The sequence below is a fragment of the Macaca thibetana genome, chromosome 1 (assembly GCF_024542745.1).
Source record: "Macaca thibetana thibetana isolate TM-01 chromosome 1, ASM2454274v1, whole genome shotgun sequence".
Taxonomy (NCBI): domain Eukaryota; kingdom Metazoa; phylum Chordata; class Mammalia; order Primates; family Cercopithecidae; genus Macaca; species Macaca thibetana.
In genome coordinates this window covers 36,748,349-36,766,870 of record NC_065578.1, presented here as the reverse complement: position 1 = coordinate 36,766,870, position 18,522 = coordinate 36,748,349, and the positions used below count along the sequence as shown (strand labels likewise).

The window sequence follows — 18,522 nt, the reverse complement described above, 5'->3', positions numbered from 1 at the left end:
GTCTCAGTCCCAGGCATTAATCAGGCACCTGCTGCATAACATGCATTTCCTACGAGGTGATTTAGGCAGTGGTGCAGACTGAATGGAATGGGATGAACCTGGTTCTGGGTAAAGCATGTTGGATCCTAAGTGTTTCCTTGGTATCAGGCTCTTTAGGCCTGATGACGTATAGTCTGGGTTGCTTATTTGTACTGAGTAACCCTTCTTCCAAATGCTGTCACTGCCAGAAGGCTCCTAGTCTATAAATTGTTAATGCCCAATGACCTGGCTAAGTATGCCCCCAGGTTGTCTTCTCTTGCATCATTAGCTCTAGGTTGATCATTTTCAGCCTAGAGAGTTCTGGGAAGGCAGATCTGCCAGGGCCTCAGAAACTTGGGGAAGTAAGACTCATGATCACCCAATTACTCTTGCCCCGTTTTGTTCCTGGTCAACAAAAGTCCACTACAAATTATAGAGACCCTAGGCGTTGTCCTCCCAGATACAAATTTCTAGCTCATGGAATGAAGGTGCTGGGGGTGCTCTGATGGGGGTTGAAGGTACTGATGCTCTGGATCTTGTAGTAAGCCCCTTTTTCAGATACCAGAATGATTCTGTCCGAAGCAAAGGTTTTCATATCTTCTGAGAAAAGCAGATGTGCAAAGACCCCCACACCAATTGCTGCCTCCCTAGTCCACGGAGCACAGCTTGGAGAGGACAGGCAGGATGAATAGTGATTAAAAAAGAAAACACAAAATCAGAATTTATTGAAAGTAGGTACCAGCTCTGATTAGAACAATCAGCTCAAAGACACCATTACTCAGAACAATATATACAAAAATCTCAGGGAAAGGAGAATAAAAGAACTTAAAAGAATACAACTTGAATAGGACTGTTTTACTAAAATGGTCGTGTTGCAAAACAACAGATACCACAAAGAGCCCTACATGAGAAAGTCATGTGCCCTCAAGCCTGGGGGTGAGGACTCTAGTTCTCAAATTCTTAGAACACAGCTCATCATTCTCCAGGACAGAGAGGCTGGCTGGAGAATGAGGACCTCACTGCTGGCTGTTTAACAAAGTCCATGCCCCAGGCACAGGCACACATGAAATGAGGCTACCAAGCAAGTCACACCTGCCCCCTGTCCCCATAAGCCCCATAGGAGAGAAGTGCTCTCTGAAGTCTACTGACTTGGCAGTGACCACTGGACCATGGATAGCTTAGAGACAGTTATTCTGTGGCCAATGACATAAAACCCCCAGAATCTAAGCCCTACAATTCCCTTATCCAAATTTCCACTAACTAGGGAGGTAGAAGAGCAAGACATGGAAGTTGCCTCCAAACCAGTATTTGGTTTTCAGTAAACAGGGATAAACATAAAACACTGTTCCACAAGCAGGCTTCAGAACTACTGGGCACAGCAGGTGAAAGATCCCAAAGTCCCATTTAGCACCTCCCGAAGGAGGAGGAGGAGGAGGGCTGGTAGGGGAGATGTGATGAGTGCCAGAGGGGAGATGGGCATGTTCCCTACCGAGGTCCCTGCTGCCAACTATCCTACTCTGCTGATCTGTACAGTTCCCCTACCTTCGGGACCTACCCTCTCATGGCCCAGAGCTCACTTATCTCAGCCTAAACCTCCCAGTCTCAAGCACAGAGAGCAGAAATACCAGATGCAGAGGTTCTCTGGGTAGGGGTGGTGGACGCAGTCTTCCTGAGAACTGCGCCCCCTCAACTGCAGGCAGGGCAGGGCAGGGCAGGGCAAAGAGGATGTCGAGTTGCAGGAGGCAGAAGGCAGCAGCTCAGAGGGCAGGGAGGGTTCAGCTGGGAGACTGATGGGAAGCTTCTACGGCATGGCCCCAGCAAGCAGTGACTGGGGTCAGCTGGGATGGGAGGGTGAACAGACAGCTCTACCTAACTGGTGTGGGAACAGCATGTCTGAATTCCTGAAGCCCCTAGAGGAACACGGCTCCTTGCTCTGGAACTTCACACTCAAACAATAAGCCTGAAGGGAAGAAGTCTCTTCAGGGTCCCAGAAGTGCCCATTAAAAGTCCATCCTGTCAACTTTGGCGTCTCATTTGTGGGTCCGTATGCTGCTGCAGATTTGGGCGAGACGATTCTAGAAAGGAAAGGAGAGAGATCATTGTAGAAGATTTCACTTGGCAGGCTTGCCCCTTGGCCTCCCACAGTCAGCCTGAGCACAGGTCTGACTGAGCCTCAGCTCCTCCATTCTCTATCCGTATCACACATGAATTCACCTTTTTGAACCTGTTTCTCATCTGAACAAGGGAGTAAAATAACAACTCAAGTGAGATAGTAAAGGTATCATAGGAGATTATTTGAGAAGAACATTGCAATAGGTCTAGCTAGAGGATGACAGTCACAAGATTTGGGTGGCTAGGTGTGTGTGGGATCTCAGCACTGGGCCTATGTTCAGAAAGACAGGTTTGGGAAACCAGCCCCACCTTGTCTCCTTCCTTGGATGTACCCTTCAGACCCCACAGAAGGGTGAGGGTAAGGTTGCCATGTTTACACTAAGTGCTCCATCCACCACCCAAGATGATGGCTGACTGGACCAAGGAGGTTCATCCCTGGCTGAGCCAATTAAATTCTTTCTCTTGATAATTTACTTTACTTTTAGAGCTGAGGTCTTTCTCTGTCACCCAGGCTGGAGTGCAGCAGCACGATCATGGGTCACTGCAGCCTTGAACTCATGGGCTCAAACAATTTCTCTCACCTGAGCCTCCTGAACTGCAGGAATTACAGGTGTGCGCCACTGTGCCTGGCCCTCTTGAGAATTTAAACCAAGACAAGAAATTGAACAGTTGAGAAATGGAGCAATAAAGTTAGGGTTGGAGGTGTGGTTACTCAAAGCCACATGCAAAACAATGTTAAGTAAGCACGGAACCTGGAGCCTGTGGAGAAGGTTATCTGCTGAGAGGGAGGAATGAAGATGTGTGAGAGAAATGAGCACACAGGCCTCAGCTGATGGCCCCACCACTCCAGAGGCTTGGCCATTCAGCTCGCTCTTCGATTCTGTAAGATTCCTGATAACAAGCTCCGACCCTCATTCTTGAGCTATTCTAGGTTTCAGTTCCTGGTAGCCAATAGTGACCTAACATAACCCTAGCACTAACTGCCTGAATGAGGCAGAATTTTGATTTTGCAGTGGAACTTCTGTGGCAGGCACCCTGGGATTGAACAAAACTCAACATCAGTTGAGGAACAGAATTGCTGCTATCTAAGTAGGGTAAGTGTCAAACTCTCTTGGGGGAAGAAAGACAACACAAATTTAAGTAGAAAGTATTAGCCCAGGCCCAAAAGACAATCCTAAACAAAGGTAGCCCAAGAAAGCTACTGGAGGCATCCTATGTGTGGAGACGAATATGAGACTTACGGAGAGCTTCTTAATGTTTCCCAAGGCCTCTGGATCCAGCTGGGCAATATTGTGCCTCTGCAAGTCACTGGCCAGTAATCGAAGGCTCTGTATAGAGACGGGAGTGGGTTAAACTGGCCATGGCCCTTAGGGCAGGAACTCCCATCCAGCAGTGTGCCCCAAAGGATCCCCCTGATATCCTGCACTTAGTGGTGGGGAATGGCTGGGATGGAGAAGTGGCAAGACAGGCAGGAAGTATATGAGCCCTAAGGAGACAATGACTTCAGCAGCGCTATCACTGGGGAGGAGGCTGGATTACCTGGGCACAAAAGGCATGTACATTATCTAAGAAATGCCCTGCAGAGTATGTCTGAAACAAACCATCCTCCCCTCACAAGGGCTGAGGTCAGCAGCTCGCTCCATGAAGCCAGAGACACTAAGCTTAGCCTGTTTCAGAATCCCTTAAAGTTATACAAAGCTGAAGGCACAGCTCATGCTCCCGGTTCTAGACTAAGCACATACCTCGATGGTGCCCTCCTCTGCACCACCCTTTAACATCTCTATTATTGCACATATCACAGATACCATGATTGCAAACCCATCTTGACCACTGAGCTGCTTCTCAAGGGCAGGCCCCATGTCTACTTCTTGGGCCTGTGACAATCGGGTGGGCAAATGTTAGTTGATGAACAGATGGAGGCCAGCGTGGTGGCTCGTACCTGTAATCCCAGTACTTTAGGAGTCCGTGGTGGGTGGATCACCTGAGGTCAGGAGTTCGAGACCAGCTTGACCAATATGGTGAAACACCATCTCTACTAAAAATACAAAAATTAGCCGGGTGTGGTGGCGTGTGCCTGTAGTCCCAGCTACTCAGGAGGCTGAGGCAGGAGAATCACTTGAACCTGGGAGGCGGAGGTTGCAGTGAGCCGAAATCGTGTCACTGCACTCCAGGCTGGGTGACAGAGGGAGACTCTGTCTCAAAAAAAAAAAAGAAAAAAAAAAAAAAAGGGGCCGGGCGCGGTGGCTCAAGCCTGTAATCCCAGCACTTTGGGAGGCCGAGACGGGCAGATCACGAGGTCAGGAGATTGATCCTGCTAATACGGTGAAACCCCGTCTCCACTAAAAAATACAAAAAAACTAGCCGGGCGAGGTGGCAGGCACTTGTAGTCCCAGCTACTCGGGAGGCTGAGGCAGGAGAATGGCATAAACCCGGAAGGCGGAGCTTGCAGTGAGCCGAGATCCGGCCACTGCACTCCAGCCTGGGCGACAGAGCGAGACTCCATCTCAAAAAAAAAAAAAAAGGCCGGGCGCGGTGGCTCATGCCTGTAATCCCAGCACTTTGGGAGGCCAAGGAGGGCGGATCACGAGGTCAAGCGATCGAGACCATCCTGTCCAACGTGGTGAAACTCCATCTCTACCAAAAATACAAAAATTAGCTGGGCATGGTGGCGTGTGCCTGTAGTAACAGCTACCTGGGAAGCTGAGGCAGGAGAATCACTTGAACCCAGGAGGTGGAGGTTGCAGTGAGCCGAGATTGCACCACTGCACTCTGGTCTGGCGACAGAGTGAGACTCCATCTCAAAAAAACAAGAACAAAAACAAAATAAAATAAAACAAAAACAAAAAAACCCCTAGAAAAACAGATAGAACCCAGAGCTGAGCAACGATCTTTGCAGTCTGGGCCTCTAACCTGGGAGAGAAAACTGGGTTCTGAGTCCTGCAGAAATGTGGAGATCAGGACCCACGCCCTGAAAGGACTCTGAGGGTGAAGTGTGGGTGAGGGCCCAGGGAAAAGAAATGCTTGACTAAGCGGCACACTGTGGCCTGGCTTCCCTTGGAAATACTTCACCTCTCCGCCGCCCACTGGCACAGTGAGGAAGATCTCTTTGCTGTCAGCAAGAGGGCTGCCATTCCCTGAGATGTTGTAAATCCGCTCTCCTGCTGCTGGAGTACGCAGGCCAGGGGTCTTGAAGACCCTAGAATGGGAAAATCTCTGTGAAGATAGCTTGGCAATTGGATGACACCAGACTCTATAGGTCATTTTAACCTCACTCTGGTCTCAAGCTGCAGTTTTCAAGTCACACATTCCTAAGAAAGCATGTTCTAAATTTAGGAAAAAAAAACTGTTTTAAAGCAGTAATGACTAAACACAGCTGGAGAAAGAAGGTTGTAATTATTGAACATACATCTTGCAAACAGTCAACTCTTATCCACATAAAGTTTAGGTCCAAAGCTCCATATGGGTGCCAGTCATCCATCCATCCACAAAGCCAGAAATAAGCTGGTTAATTGTTTCCAGGCATGGCTGCTTCCATCAAGAGGAATTTTTCAGAGGCAAAGGAGGATGATTTAGAGATTACATCATTATACTAATTTCTCAAGACAGTTAAAATACTGCTACCTAGTTTTCCCTAAATGCCTTTTGTTACATACTCATGTGAAAAAACAAACTGTAAAGAAAAGTGAGAATTGGCTGAGTGCAGTGGCTCACACCTGTAATCCCAGCACTTTGGGAGGCCGAGGCAGGTGGATCACCTGAGGTCAGGAGTTCGAGACCAGCCTGGCCAACATGGCAAAATCCTGTCTCTACTAAAAATACAAAAATTAGCCGGGCATGGTGGCACGCGTCTGTAATCTCAGCTACTCAGGAGGCTGAGACAGGAGAATCACTTGAACCTGAGAGGTGGAGGTTGCAGTAAGCCGAGATCGCGCCACTGCACTCCAGCCTGGGTGACAGAGTGAGACTCCATCTCAAAAAAAAAAAAAAGTGGCAATTAAAAGTAGAAAATAAATCTTCCACACTTCCCCCATACTAGAGATAACTACTTCTTGCTCTCCTCCCCAGGGGTAACCACTCTGAGTTCCTTATCTGTCCTTCCAGAAACTTTCTATGTATATAAAACCAAATGGGATCACACAGCACAATGTTCAGCAACCTGCTCGGAGATGCTCTGTGATCATGGCGCTCTTTCCCTATCAGCACACACAGATCCAGTCTTTTTTAATAGCTATACAGCATCTCCTGTTTAATCTACTAGATTCTTTGGAAGGTATTAACTTATGCTGCAACAATATCCTTGCTTATGCCAGCCTCCAAAAAAGCAGTATCAAGTTTTACTTCTACCAAGAGTGCGGAAGAGTGCCTATTTATCTTTAAAAAACTGATTTGAGGCCCGGTGTGATGGCTCGTGCTTGTAATCCCAGCACACTGGGAGGCCGAGGTGGGCGGATTGCTCGAGCCCAGGAGTTCGAGACCAGCCTGGGCAACCTGGCAAAACCCCATCTCTACAAAAAAAAAACTTAGCCGGGCACAGTGGCATGCTTGGGAGGCTAAGGTGGGAGAATCACCTGAGCCTGGGAAGTCAAGGTTGCAGTGAGCCGTGATTGTGCCACAGCTCTCCAGCCTGGGCATTAGAGAGAGACCCTGCCTCAAAATAAATATATATTTTAAAAATAAAATAAAAACCTTCTGATTTGAATCAGAAAAGGCCAAAAACGTCACTTAGAGGCCTCCTAGTCATCCCAGGCAGAATATTCACCTCCCTCCCATTAAAGAATCATTTTGCCACTGAAGATGGGTGAAACTACACTTAAGGGAGAGGCATACACCAGGAAACCCAGCTGGCCACTGTCCTCTGACAAGGCACCCCAGGCCAAGGACTTGGGACTATTTTCTTTTATTTTCTTAAGACAGAGTCTCACTCTGTTGCCCAAGCTGGAGTGCAGTGGTGTGATCTTAGCTCACTGCAACCTCCACATCCTGGATTCAAGCAATTCTCCTGTTTCAGCTTCCCAGGTAGCTGGGATTACAGGTGTACACCACCATGCCCGACTAATTTTCGTATTTTTAGTAGACGTGGGGTTTCGTCATCTTGGCCAGGCTGGTCTTGAACTCCTGACCTCAAGTGATCTGCCTGCCTTGACCTCTCAAAGTGCTGGGATTACAACATGAGCTATCGTGCCTGGCCTAGGAGTATTTTCTTAGACACTCCTTCTCTGGGTAGTGCTCAATGTTGGAATCCCATCAAATCGAAGTGTTCCCCTCAATACTCACCTTGAGTCAAACCTGGGTGTCAGGCCTGGAGTTGGTTTGACCATGGACATCTCCAATCGGCCCACGGCCGGGGTAACAGTGTTAGCACGGCTTGACCTACAGGTAAGAAACGGCCATCAGGTATGCCAGCTCTCAAGTTCCACGAAGGCAGCAGCACAGGAGTGACACGTGGAGAACTGACTGTGAGATACTGCTCCGGGCGCCTCGCGCACATCGACTTACATGACCCTTCTAACAACATGGGAAGCCAGCACTGCTGCCATCCTCACACACAGATGCAGAAACTCAGGTGCATCGAGTTTTAAAAACTTGCCCAAGATCACATATCCAATTAGGATGGAGCCAAAACTTTGAACCGAAGCAGCCTGCCTCCAGAATCTGACTTTTTTTTTTTTTTTTTTTTGAGATGGAATCTTGCTCTGTTGCCCATGCTGGAGTGCAATGGTGCAATCTTGGCTCACTGCAACCTCTGCCTCCCGGGTTCAAGCGATTCTCCTGCCTCAGCCTCCCGAGTAGCTGGGACTATAGGCATGCACCACCACACCCAGCTAATTTTTTTTTTTTTTTTTTTTTTGAGACAGAGTCTCGCTCTGTCGCCCAGGCTGGAGTGTAGTGGCTGGATCTCAGCTCACTGCAAGCTTCGCCTCCCGGGTTTACGCCATTCTCCTGCCTCAGCCTCCCGAGTAGCTGGGACTCAGGCGCCCGCCACCTTGCCCAGCTAGTTTTTTGTATTTTTTAGTACAGATGGGGTTTCACCGTGTTAGCCAGGATGGTCTCGATCTCCTGACCTCGTGATCTGCCCGTCTTGGCCTCCCAAAGTGCTGGGATTACAGGCGTGAGCCACCGCGCCTGGCCTCAGAATCTGACTTTTTAATCAAGGAGACAGCCTCTTCATGTGAAGGCTCCCCCAGCTGGAATTCTGTCCTCGTGCCATGCAGCTGCTGCACTGCTCAAGAGAAATGCATTCGTTCCTCCACAGACATGCATCCCAGTGACTACTCTCCTAAGCTGCTTTATCTTCCCCCACATGGCTTATGGTAGAGTCCAGCATAATCAACTCAAGCCCATAGAGGTTCTTCACTTTGCAGGACTGGACAAAACATTTTAAGAAACCAATTATAATTAAGTGACAGTCACTCTATGACAAACTATGGGGTAGCTCTACACATGGGCTATTAAGAACTGAAACATAACAGGCAGTTCTTGCTATAAAAAAAAAATGGGGGCCGAGGTGGGCAGATCACCTGAGGTTGGGAGTTTGAGACCAGCCTGACCAACATGGAGAAATCCCGTTTCTACTAAAAATACAAAATTAGGCGGGTGTGGTGGCGCATGCCTATTATCCCAGCTACTCGGGAGGCTGAGGCAGGAGAATCATTTGAACCCTCAAGGCAGAGGTTGCAGTGAGCCAAGATTGCGCCATTGCACTCAAACCTGGCCAACGAGAGTGAAACTCCGTCTCAAAAAAAAAAAGTGGGGAAGGATAGAGAATGTACATTAAAGTACTGGAGATAGTTTTGGTTTAGGCCATTTCTAGAGACCCCTCCAGCTCGGCCACTCAAGGATTTAGTGATTTTAAGCTGCATTCAAACACTAGCCACCAGAGCTTTTTTCACTGCCCCTCACTTTCTGCCATGATATATATGGCTCTCCAATAAAACACCACAACTTTAGAAATCCACTACCTTTTCCTTTTGCCTTTTCCTTGTATGGACTGAGTTCTCTTCTTGGATGGAGGACACCTTTTGACCTGCAGTCACAATCAAACGAGACTAAGGTTACAAAACACCCAGCAAAGAGGAAAGGTAAGGAGAGTAAGGAGGTTTTTTTTTTTTTTTAAATAAAGGGTTAAGAACAAGCTTTGGATAGTTAATACTAAATATAATAAGGTGTATCTCAGAATTCAATGACTTAAAAAGTTCAGAACATAACTAATTGAATAAGGACTTCTACTGGCTTGGTTGTCAAAATAGAGGATTTTGGCCAAGATTAAAGGTAAATCTCTTTTGAATTGATTGCAGCCTGGCTTGTACCCCACTACTTTACATAAAGGGCTGCTGTGAAGGTCACTCAGGGCATCCCAGGTGCCCAATCAAAGGCAAACCCTGCAGTGCTCCCTTCCTGGGGCCTGGGAGGTCCCTGGTAAGAATCACTCCTTATCTTCCATATATTCTCTCCTCCCTTGTCCTCCGTGATGGATCCGTCTTTCCTGCTTCTCTAGCTTCCTTGGCAGTCTGCCTTAGGAGCCCCTCTCTCTACCATCCCTCTAGTGTCCACTCTCAGACTCCCTCCCTTCCTGCTCTCCCAGCACAACCATCTCCACTCCCACACTGGGACAAACACCTTAAGACCTGGGAGGCAGTGAATCTCTCGATCTCTCTCTTCTCCCTGAGCTCCAGGCTGAAATTTCTGTCTAGCCTAGATGTCCTGGAAAAGTAATGAATAGTCAACATGTCATGCAATTGACATGTGCTCCCCTTACCCCCAGTCCAGCACCTCTGCTGCCTGGATCCCTCACTTCACTGGATGGCAGTTGCCTTAGCTAGAAACCGTGCAGTTGTCTCTGATTCCTCCTTTTCTCCACCAACCATGCCACTTCTTTCTAAAACCTATCTCAAAACCTTCCCTTCATTTTATAGTGTCAGCATATCAGTTCAAGAATTCATAGGCTTCCAACTGGTTTCTTCATCTCCAGTTTCCCCCTCCCCCATTTACCCTGAATACTGTTCCTCTTTCCTTTCTTCTCCAGCTAGTAGTAGACTCTCACTCACCTTGAAAGGCCTGCCCATGTCCTAGTGGGGTAGGGGAGACTTGCTAGCTTCCTCTTCTGTGTTCCACACACTTTGCACACCAGCCAATTATCACTTTTGTCATTGCCATGTAAAGTAGGATCATCTCTACTGAACTGTGAGCTCTGGTGTACAACAGTGTATTTTATGCATTTGTATTTCCTTGTGATAACCCCCAGCCTCCAACCTCAGTGTCCACTTACTCTTGAAGTTTGAGGATTCTTATGTTCATTTTCTTCTTCTTCTTCCTCTTCCACTATCATTTCATCTACTTGTATTACCTTTCGTGCTGTAAGAAACAGTTTCAACAGGGTGGTGTTTCTGATGAGAATAAAGTTTTGTGCATTCACATTTCTTATAGGAATAAAACGTATGCAATCTGAAGCTGCAATGAAGAAATGGACTAAATATAAGGAAGACTTTTTAAGACAGAGGGTTTAGACAAAGGAAACTAATCAGAGTGTTAAGAAACCCCATATGATGCTTTGTAGGGACAGCCCAGCATTCTGAATAATTGAGTTTGCCCTGCCCAATGTAGAGGTGCCCTGGTGTGTAGCCCCGAAATCCTGGCCATGGGTCAGGATGTTGTTATAAGAGTTGGATGCATCAAACTATCATAGCTTAATGACAGTGACATTAAATCTATGTCACAATTCATCCTGATCCGATTCCCTGCTCACTAGTCACAACCTGGTTTCCCATACAACTTTTCCTATAAGACAGTGTTTCTCAGAGTGCGGGACATGTATGTAAGATGATTTTATGCAGATAGATCATGAAATTGAGTAACTTTTTCTTTTTTTTCCTTTCCTTTCCTTTCTTTCTTTCTTTTTTTTTTTTTCAGAGAAATTGCCCAGGCTGGTCTTGAACTCCTGGGCTCAAGTAACCCTCATGGCTTGGCCTCCCAAAGTGCTGGAATTACAGGTGTGAGCCACCACAGCTGGTCTGAATTGAGTAACTTTGAATTAAATGCAGAGAAAGTCATTCCTTTTTCAATTCTCTTTCAACTTTGCTGATTACAACAGGGAGCGTCTCAGTTGGTGTTACCTGTCTTTTAACTCCGCTCTAAATCTTGCCATCTATTTAACCCAGGGGAAAGTAAGCAGGCCACAATGTTTGGTTTCCAGCACAGCTTTTTCCCTTTCACTTTAGCTCACACACGGCTCTTGAGTTTGCTTAGTAGCAGTCCTGCACACAGTTAACTAAATTTCTAGTTTGAGTTGCTGTTCAGGGGGAAAAAATTAACTAAATGCACCATCCAAAAGCAAATGTTTGGATTTACAAGATTAAGAACCAGACTTTAAAGGGAAGAGGCTCTACCAACAAGGCCCTGCCTGAGTCGCCAACCAAGCAACCTGAGCCTCGGTTCTTTCTGTTCAACAAGGAATTTTGACAGGTACTCACTTTTGGCAGATTTCAGGGGTGTCTGAATAGCTTCTGCTGTTAGTTTGTTTATTTCAGTGATATCCAGGTCAGCCTGTGACAAACATAGCCAGAAAGCACCAGGCTTATTCCACCAAAATACGAGGAAAAATATTTCAAGATAAATTTTTTTAAAAACTCTTGATACATAAGACTATTAAATGTTAGTGATACAATATACAATACAACAGACTCCCATAAACCCACCACACAACCCAAGACCTAAAACATTGCCAATAACTTGCTTCTGGCTCTTTATTCATTCCTTGTTCCATTTTCTTATCTTTCTCCCAAAGGTGATGAGTCTCCTAACCCTGTCATTCCCCAGAGGTAACCGTATCATTCCACTTGTTTAATCGAAAGGTATATGTGCATGTGCTCACAGATACATGCAAATGTGTGTATATGTGTGTGCACATAGATGTGCTTTTTCACAAGTGTGTACTTAAGCATTTTGTTTAGTCTTGGCTGTTTTCACCACTCTTTGTGGTTGTAGTTAGTTTTCATTTTGCTATATCATATCCCACTGTGTGATTATACCACAATGGATTTGTCCATCTTCCATCAATAGTTTCCTATTATAAACACTGCTACCTTGAACTGTCTTAAATGTGTCTGAGGTACATGTCCAAGTTTCCCCTTGGCTCTATCCTTTGGAGAGGGCATGACAGGGATTATAGGTTACATAAATATTCAGCCTTCGCATTACGCCAAATTGTTTCCCCAAGTGGTTACCCTTGTCTACAGCCCATTTGCAAACAATCCAAGTTCCTAATGATCTACATCCTCTACAACACTTGGTGGGGTGTCAGGCTTACCATTTTTTTGATAAATCTACAGGGTCTCAGTAAGGTTTTCTAAGATGATCCTGGGTCCTTCAAAAAGGCTTCCAGTCACCATTCAAATTAGGTTTTCTTTCATATGGTAGTAAGTATGGACACTACAAAGAGCAGTCAAGATTCTGTCCTTTCCTTATAGAACACGTGTAAATATCAGAATTATCATTACAGGTTTGGAATGGCACAGCTTTCATTTCTGGTAGGCACTGCTTGACGTACTCAGAGAAGGATTCTGAGGCTGTCTTAGGCTTAGCAAGAAATAGTGCTGTAATAAATTACTGATGTTTGCCAGGCTTGATGGAACAGAAAGTAGGGGCATTCCTGCCAACCTTCTGCCATCTCTAGAAACAACTGGCATGTTTTGGAGTCATCAGTAGTGGCAGGCCACTGGTCATCTACTGGGCAGGAGAGTTAACAGAGCAGGCCTGAGACTGATACACATAGAAAGGCCTATTTGCAAGCTTGGCCTTGGTTGGCATCTGGGAACTTGGATTTCAGAAAGGTTCCCACCTTTCCTCAGCAAGAATGCCTCATTGTGCCTAAACTTCATGCAAACAATATGGCTCATGCTGAACACCTACTTCCCTCTGAAAGTCTAGGATTTTGACATGTGCTAGGCAGAGGATGCCTATGTGAGCAGCCCCCAGGTAAAACTCTGGGCATTGACTCTCTAATCAGCTTTTCTGGTAGACAGCATTTCATATGTGTTGAATTAAGCATGTTCTGTGTGACTCCATAGGGAGTGGACTCCTAGAAGCCTGGTTTCCTCTGGACTTTGACAAAGGGGAAGCACTTTTCCCCTTTGTTGATTTATGCTTTGTATCCTTTCACTGCAATAAATCATCGCCATGGGTGTACTGTATGCTGAGCCCCGTGAATCCTCATAGCGAATCACCAAACTTGGAGGTGGTCTTGGGAGCCCCAGTACACTTCCCAACTAAGAGCTTTTATAGATTTTCTATCATTCCTTTCTTGAGTTTTAAATCGTATTAGTCAAGGCTAGAATTCTCTCAACTTGGTGTGGTAACAATGGCTGTCTCATCTGACATTAGAAGTTCTCATTTGCAGTTCTGTATGTCTAATTTAAAAAGAGGGAACTGCATTAGCTAGTAAGCATAATTCATCTCAGAGGTAACTAACTTTTAAAACATTAGAGCTCAGTGTGTGTAGGGGGGTGAGTAATCCCTACCTCTCTCCTATAGTATTCATCCCCAAATGCTCCAATTTTTCCAAATTGATAATTGGCTCCTCATTAACTTTACCTTCTGAATGAAGCTGGTGGAGATCTGCTATTGTACCCTTGGTGGTCAGACTCCTTCAGACCCTGAGATTCCAAATGATTCTGATCAACTCAACAAAATATGTCAATTTTGGGGTTTACTTTGTAAATCTGATCAAGGCTACAATAAACTGACAGAAAGATACACAAATGCGTGCACACACGCATTGTTTGTATATGATTTTAGAGTGCCTAAGGACTCTGTGAAGCCCATGTATGGACTAGTTCCCAATGCTGTCTCATAAAACTTTCTGCAAGAGTAGCAATGTTCTATTTCTGTGCTCTCTGATGGAGTAGCTACTAGTCACATGTAGCTACCGAACATGTAAAATGTGGCTAGTATGTCTGAGGAAATGAATTCCTTAATTTTATTAATTGTGATTAACTGAAATAGGTACATATGCCTGGTGGCTACTGTACTGGATGGTGCAGCTTTAAATGCTCTATTTTGCATCCCCATCTTACTGCCTTCAATCCTGGCACTGATGCTGGGAGGAAGGAGATGAGAGGGGTTGGGGAGTACTGAGCATCCCAAGCAAGAGCACTGCTTCTACAGTACAACATGATGAAACAGCCTCATCATCTAGCAGGTCAGTGCATAGTGCAATGACTCAGGCGCTTAAAGGAACTTGGGCTTGAGACTTTCTACTTCTGCTGTAGAGTTCAGGACAAAGGACTGCAAGAAATTGGTCAAAAATAGAACTGCTACCCTCTGTAGGACTCAGAACTATCTGGGTCTCATGTACACAGTGTCTGGCCCAACTCTAATTTTTCAGTTGACACAAACAGATAATGTCCCTTTATGAAACCTCTTCCACAGTAAGCACCTATTAGTTGGATCTGGGGACTGGACTAGACTTAAGTAACCACTGACTGGAAAATAGGACAGGTCACTTACTGTTGCCGCCTCTTCCAGGGCCTGTTTGTTTCCTCCAAGGGCTTTAAAAAGAATGTTGTAGTTACTATTAGATTTTAACAATAAATCATCTGCCTAATAGTACCATTTATCTTTCTAAAACTGGTACAGCTCTTAGTCTAACATTCAAGGACCTTCACCATCTAATCTATTCTTTCTCCAAGTTATATCCCAAATGTGCCACTGACTCTCAGGACTTGTTGCCATGGTACTCTGTATTTCCTCTGCCTGAAATTCTCCTCCGTACTTGATAAATTTCTAACTCATCCTTCAAAACTCAGCTCAAACATCACCCCCAAAATTCTGCTTATCTTTTTAAAAAATATATTTTAAATTTTATTTATTTTTGAGACAGAGTCTTGCTTTGTCACCCAAGCTGGAGTGGAGTGGTGCCACCTTGGCTGTCTCCTGGGCTCAACTGATCCTCCACCCTCAGACTCCCAAGTAGCTGGGACTACAGGCATGCGCCACCACATTTGGCTAATTTTTGTATTTTTTGTAGAGATAGGGTTTTGCCAAGTTGTCCAGTTTTTTTTTTCAAATAGAGATGTGGTCTCCTGCTATGTTGCCCAGGCTGGTCTTGAACTCCTGGGCTCAAGTGATACTCCTGCCTTGGCCTCCCAAAGTGCTAGGATTACAGGTATGAAGCCCCACCCCATGCCCTGCCCTCTGCTTATTTTTCTTTAAAAAAAAAAATGTGTTTTTATTTTAATTATTTTTTTAAAGTTTAAAGATAGGGTCTTGCTATGTTGCCCAGGCTGGTCTCAAATTCCCGGGCTCAAGCAATCTACCTGCCTCGGCCTCCCAAAGTGCTGGGATTACAGGTGTGAGCCACTGTGCCTAGCCTGCTTATTTTTCTATCTCAGCAGGTTGCTGCAAAGTGTGGAGTAAGTTGCTCACCCGCATCATACCCAGTAACCACTCAGAGCTTTTTAAACAGTCCATCCTTGCCTTGGACTGAATTCCAGAGATGATATCCTTTGCTTCTGGCAAAAATTTAGCAGTCAATAGAAGTACAGTAAATGTGTGTTGAATGAAAAGGTCTTTGTGAGATTTACATGTAGAATAAAAAGTTAGGTTAGATCCTCCTGCTAGAAACCCTCACAGTATCTTGTAAAACAGTTAAGATCTCAGGCTATGAAACCAGAATACCTGGGTTCAAACAGACTATTCCACTAACTAGCTTATGAGGCCTTGAGCAAAGTATCCAATTTCTCTGCGCCTTAATCTTGTCATTTAGAAAAATAGGGATATTATTAGTTATGAAGAAAAATTAGTTAATATATGTAAAACACTTGGTACAATGCCCATCCAGCATAGAAATCACAATATGCTCACTGACAACTACTCTATTCTATCTCCTTTGTAGTACCTATACTTTTAATTACATAATTGTATGTGGATTTTTCTAATAGCTCTTTTCTACTAACCTGTATGTTTCTGAAGGCAGAGACAATGTCTGTTTTATTCCCCAGTGCATCTTTAGCACCTAGCACTGTGACTCACACATGCTCAGTATTTGTAGAAATGAGCAAATGAATGGCTTAATATTAATAAATAAAAGGACAAGTCAAAAGGATCATTCAACGTCTAATATGTGAACAGAACATGCATTTCTATCCAGCAAGGAGACTACATGCTGGATAATTAATAATAAGGAAAACATAAAAAGGCAACCCAGCAGAAAAGTACAGCCTCCTGCATTTCTCTGGACATTTAATAAGGGAGTGGGGAAGCAGGCTGGGATTTTTCTCTGGCCAGGAAAACTGATGTGCCTTTTTTTTTTTGAGATGGAGTTTCATTCTTGTTGCCCAGGCTGGAGTGCAATGGCGGTCCACCTCCCAGGTTCAAGCGATTCTCCTGCCTTAGCCTCCTGAATAGCTGGGATTAGAAGCATGCGCCACCACACCCGGCTAACTTTTTTTATTTTTAGTAGAGACAGGGTTTCTTTCTTTTTTTTTTTTTGTGAGATAGAGTCTCTCTCTGTCGCCCAGGATGGAGTGCAGTGGCCGGATCTCAGCTCACTGCAAGCTCCGCCTCCTGGGTTTACGCCATTCTCCTGCCTCAGCCTCCCGAGTAGCTGGGACTACAGGCACCCGCCACCACGCCCGGCTAGTTTTTTGTATTTTTTTTAGTAGAGACGGGGTTTCACCGTGTTAGCCAGGATGGTCTCGATCTCCTGACCTCCTGATCCGCCCGTCTCGGCCTCCCAAAGTGCTGGGATTACAGGCTTGAGCCACCACGCCCGGCCGAGACAGGGTTTCTCCATGTTGATCAGGCTGGTCTCAAACTCCTGACCTCAGGTGATCTGCCCGCCTCAGCCTCCCAAAGTGCTGGGATTACAGGCATGAACCACTGCACCCAGCCTGATGTGCCCATTTTTAAGTTAGCAATTTCCATAAGCTGCATAAGGAGCTGCTTTGGGTTATTCTTTCATCTGAGCTCTGGTTAACTAACCATGTCATTTATTCATTCATTTTTAAATGGGTTGGGTAAAATATACATATTTTTAAAAAATACTATTTTCTGGCTGGGCACAGTGGCTGACTCCTGTAATCCCAGCACTTTGGGAGGCTGAGGCATGCAGATCACTTGAGGTCAGTAGTGCGAGACCAGCCTGGCCAACATGGTGAAGCCTCGTCTCTACTGAAAATACAAAAATCAGCAGGGCATAGTGGCAGGAGACCGTAATCCCAGCTACTCCGGAGGCTGAGGCAGGAGAATCACTTGAATACAGAAGGTGGAGGTTGCAGTGAGCCAAGATCGCACCACTGCACTGCACTCCAGCCTGGGTGACAGAGTGAGACTCTGTTCCAAAAAAATAAAATAAAATTCCTGATGTGTGAAAATTATGTGAAATTCACATTTCAGTGTATCCACAACTAAAATTTTATTGGAATACAGCCCATCCATGCCCATTCACTATAGCTATTTTGGACCTGTAACAGCAGAGCTAAGTTGTCCGACAGAGACCCCTCCCACCGGCTCAAGTAGCCTAAAATATTTGCTACCTAGGCCTTTAGAGAAAAGGATGGAGACACATGACTTAGGGAAGTGAGACAGAGAGTGAAAGGGTCTGCAATTTTCCATAAGTGGTCATGTCAGATTTCATTAAAAGGTGACATCTGAGCGAGTCCTTTCTGAAGGGTGTTACCTAACCCCACGGGGCTCCCGGCCTCCGCCCAGGGAAGCTCTCCAGCTCTTACCGAAGTAGTCAAGCCAGTTCATCTGGCGCAGCGCCTTGGGGAGCCGCAGGATCTCGATGTTGTAGAGGTTATCCACCTCCTTGAGGAGGTTCTGCCTGTCTGACTCAATTTGCTTGATTCGTATTTCCACTGCGGGAGGGCAGAGCGGACAGGACACGGGTCACGGGGCGGGTGAATGCGTGCAGCTCGTGTCCCCACCCGCCAGCATCCCGCGACCGCCCCAGGAGGCCGCGACGGCCTGGCCCCTTTACCTTCACGGTCGAAGTCTTTCAGAAAGGAGGCGAGCTTCCGCCTCCGTAAGGAGTTGATCTTGGCCACCCGACTACTGCCCTTCCTAGGAGCCATGGCGCTCGGCGGAGGCTGCGGGGAGCGGCGGAGATGGGGCAGGGAGGCAAGGAACCAGGTAGGGACCAGGAGGGCGGATGGGAACCACCCGAATAAGTCGCCAGGAACGTACCTCCGGTCTCGCGACAAGGACTGAGTAAAACCTAGCTATGCCAGTGAGAGAGAGCGGCTCTACCGTCAACCGCCACCTAATTCAAACTCCACAGCCACAGGCTGACGAATGAGAAACCGCCGTCCCACAGTATCCAATCACAAGCAAGTTCCTACCTGCCCGGGGTCTCCCGCCCAATGCACTCCCTATAGCCGGAGTGCGTCAGCGCCG

At 46.1% G+C, this 18,522-nt stretch overlaps 2 protein-coding genes across 3 annotated transcripts in view; both read right to left on the bottom strand.

Moving 5' to 3' along the window:
- Positions 1–18,522, bottom strand: part of UTP11 (UTP11 small subunit processome component) — a 594,364-nt gene that overhangs the window by 315,069 nt on the left and 260,773 nt on the right. The window lies entirely within an intron of this gene.
- Positions 718–18,490, bottom strand: CDCA8 (cell division cycle associated 8). Of its 2 annotated transcripts, XM_050800315.1 has the most exons (11): positions 18,313–18,462; positions 18,107–18,215; positions 17,856–17,984; positions 14,632–14,672; positions 11,598–11,670; positions 10,397–10,482; positions 9,090–9,154; positions 7,405–7,500; positions 5,200–5,326; positions 3,372–3,458; positions 718–2,093 (listed from the first exon to the last, which is right to left on the bottom strand). In XM_050800315.1, the coding sequence occupies exons 2-11, from the start codon at positions 18,198–18,200 to the stop codon at positions 2,049–2,051; spliced, it is 843 nt and encodes a 280-aa protein (XP_050656272.1). In that variant the 5' UTR covers positions 18,201–18,215; positions 18,313–18,462; the 3' UTR covers positions 718–2,048. The 2 variants fall into 2 exon arrangements, with proteins under 2 accessions (XP_050656272.1, XP_050656271.1); XM_050800314.1 differs by having other exon boundaries at positions 18,107–18,490.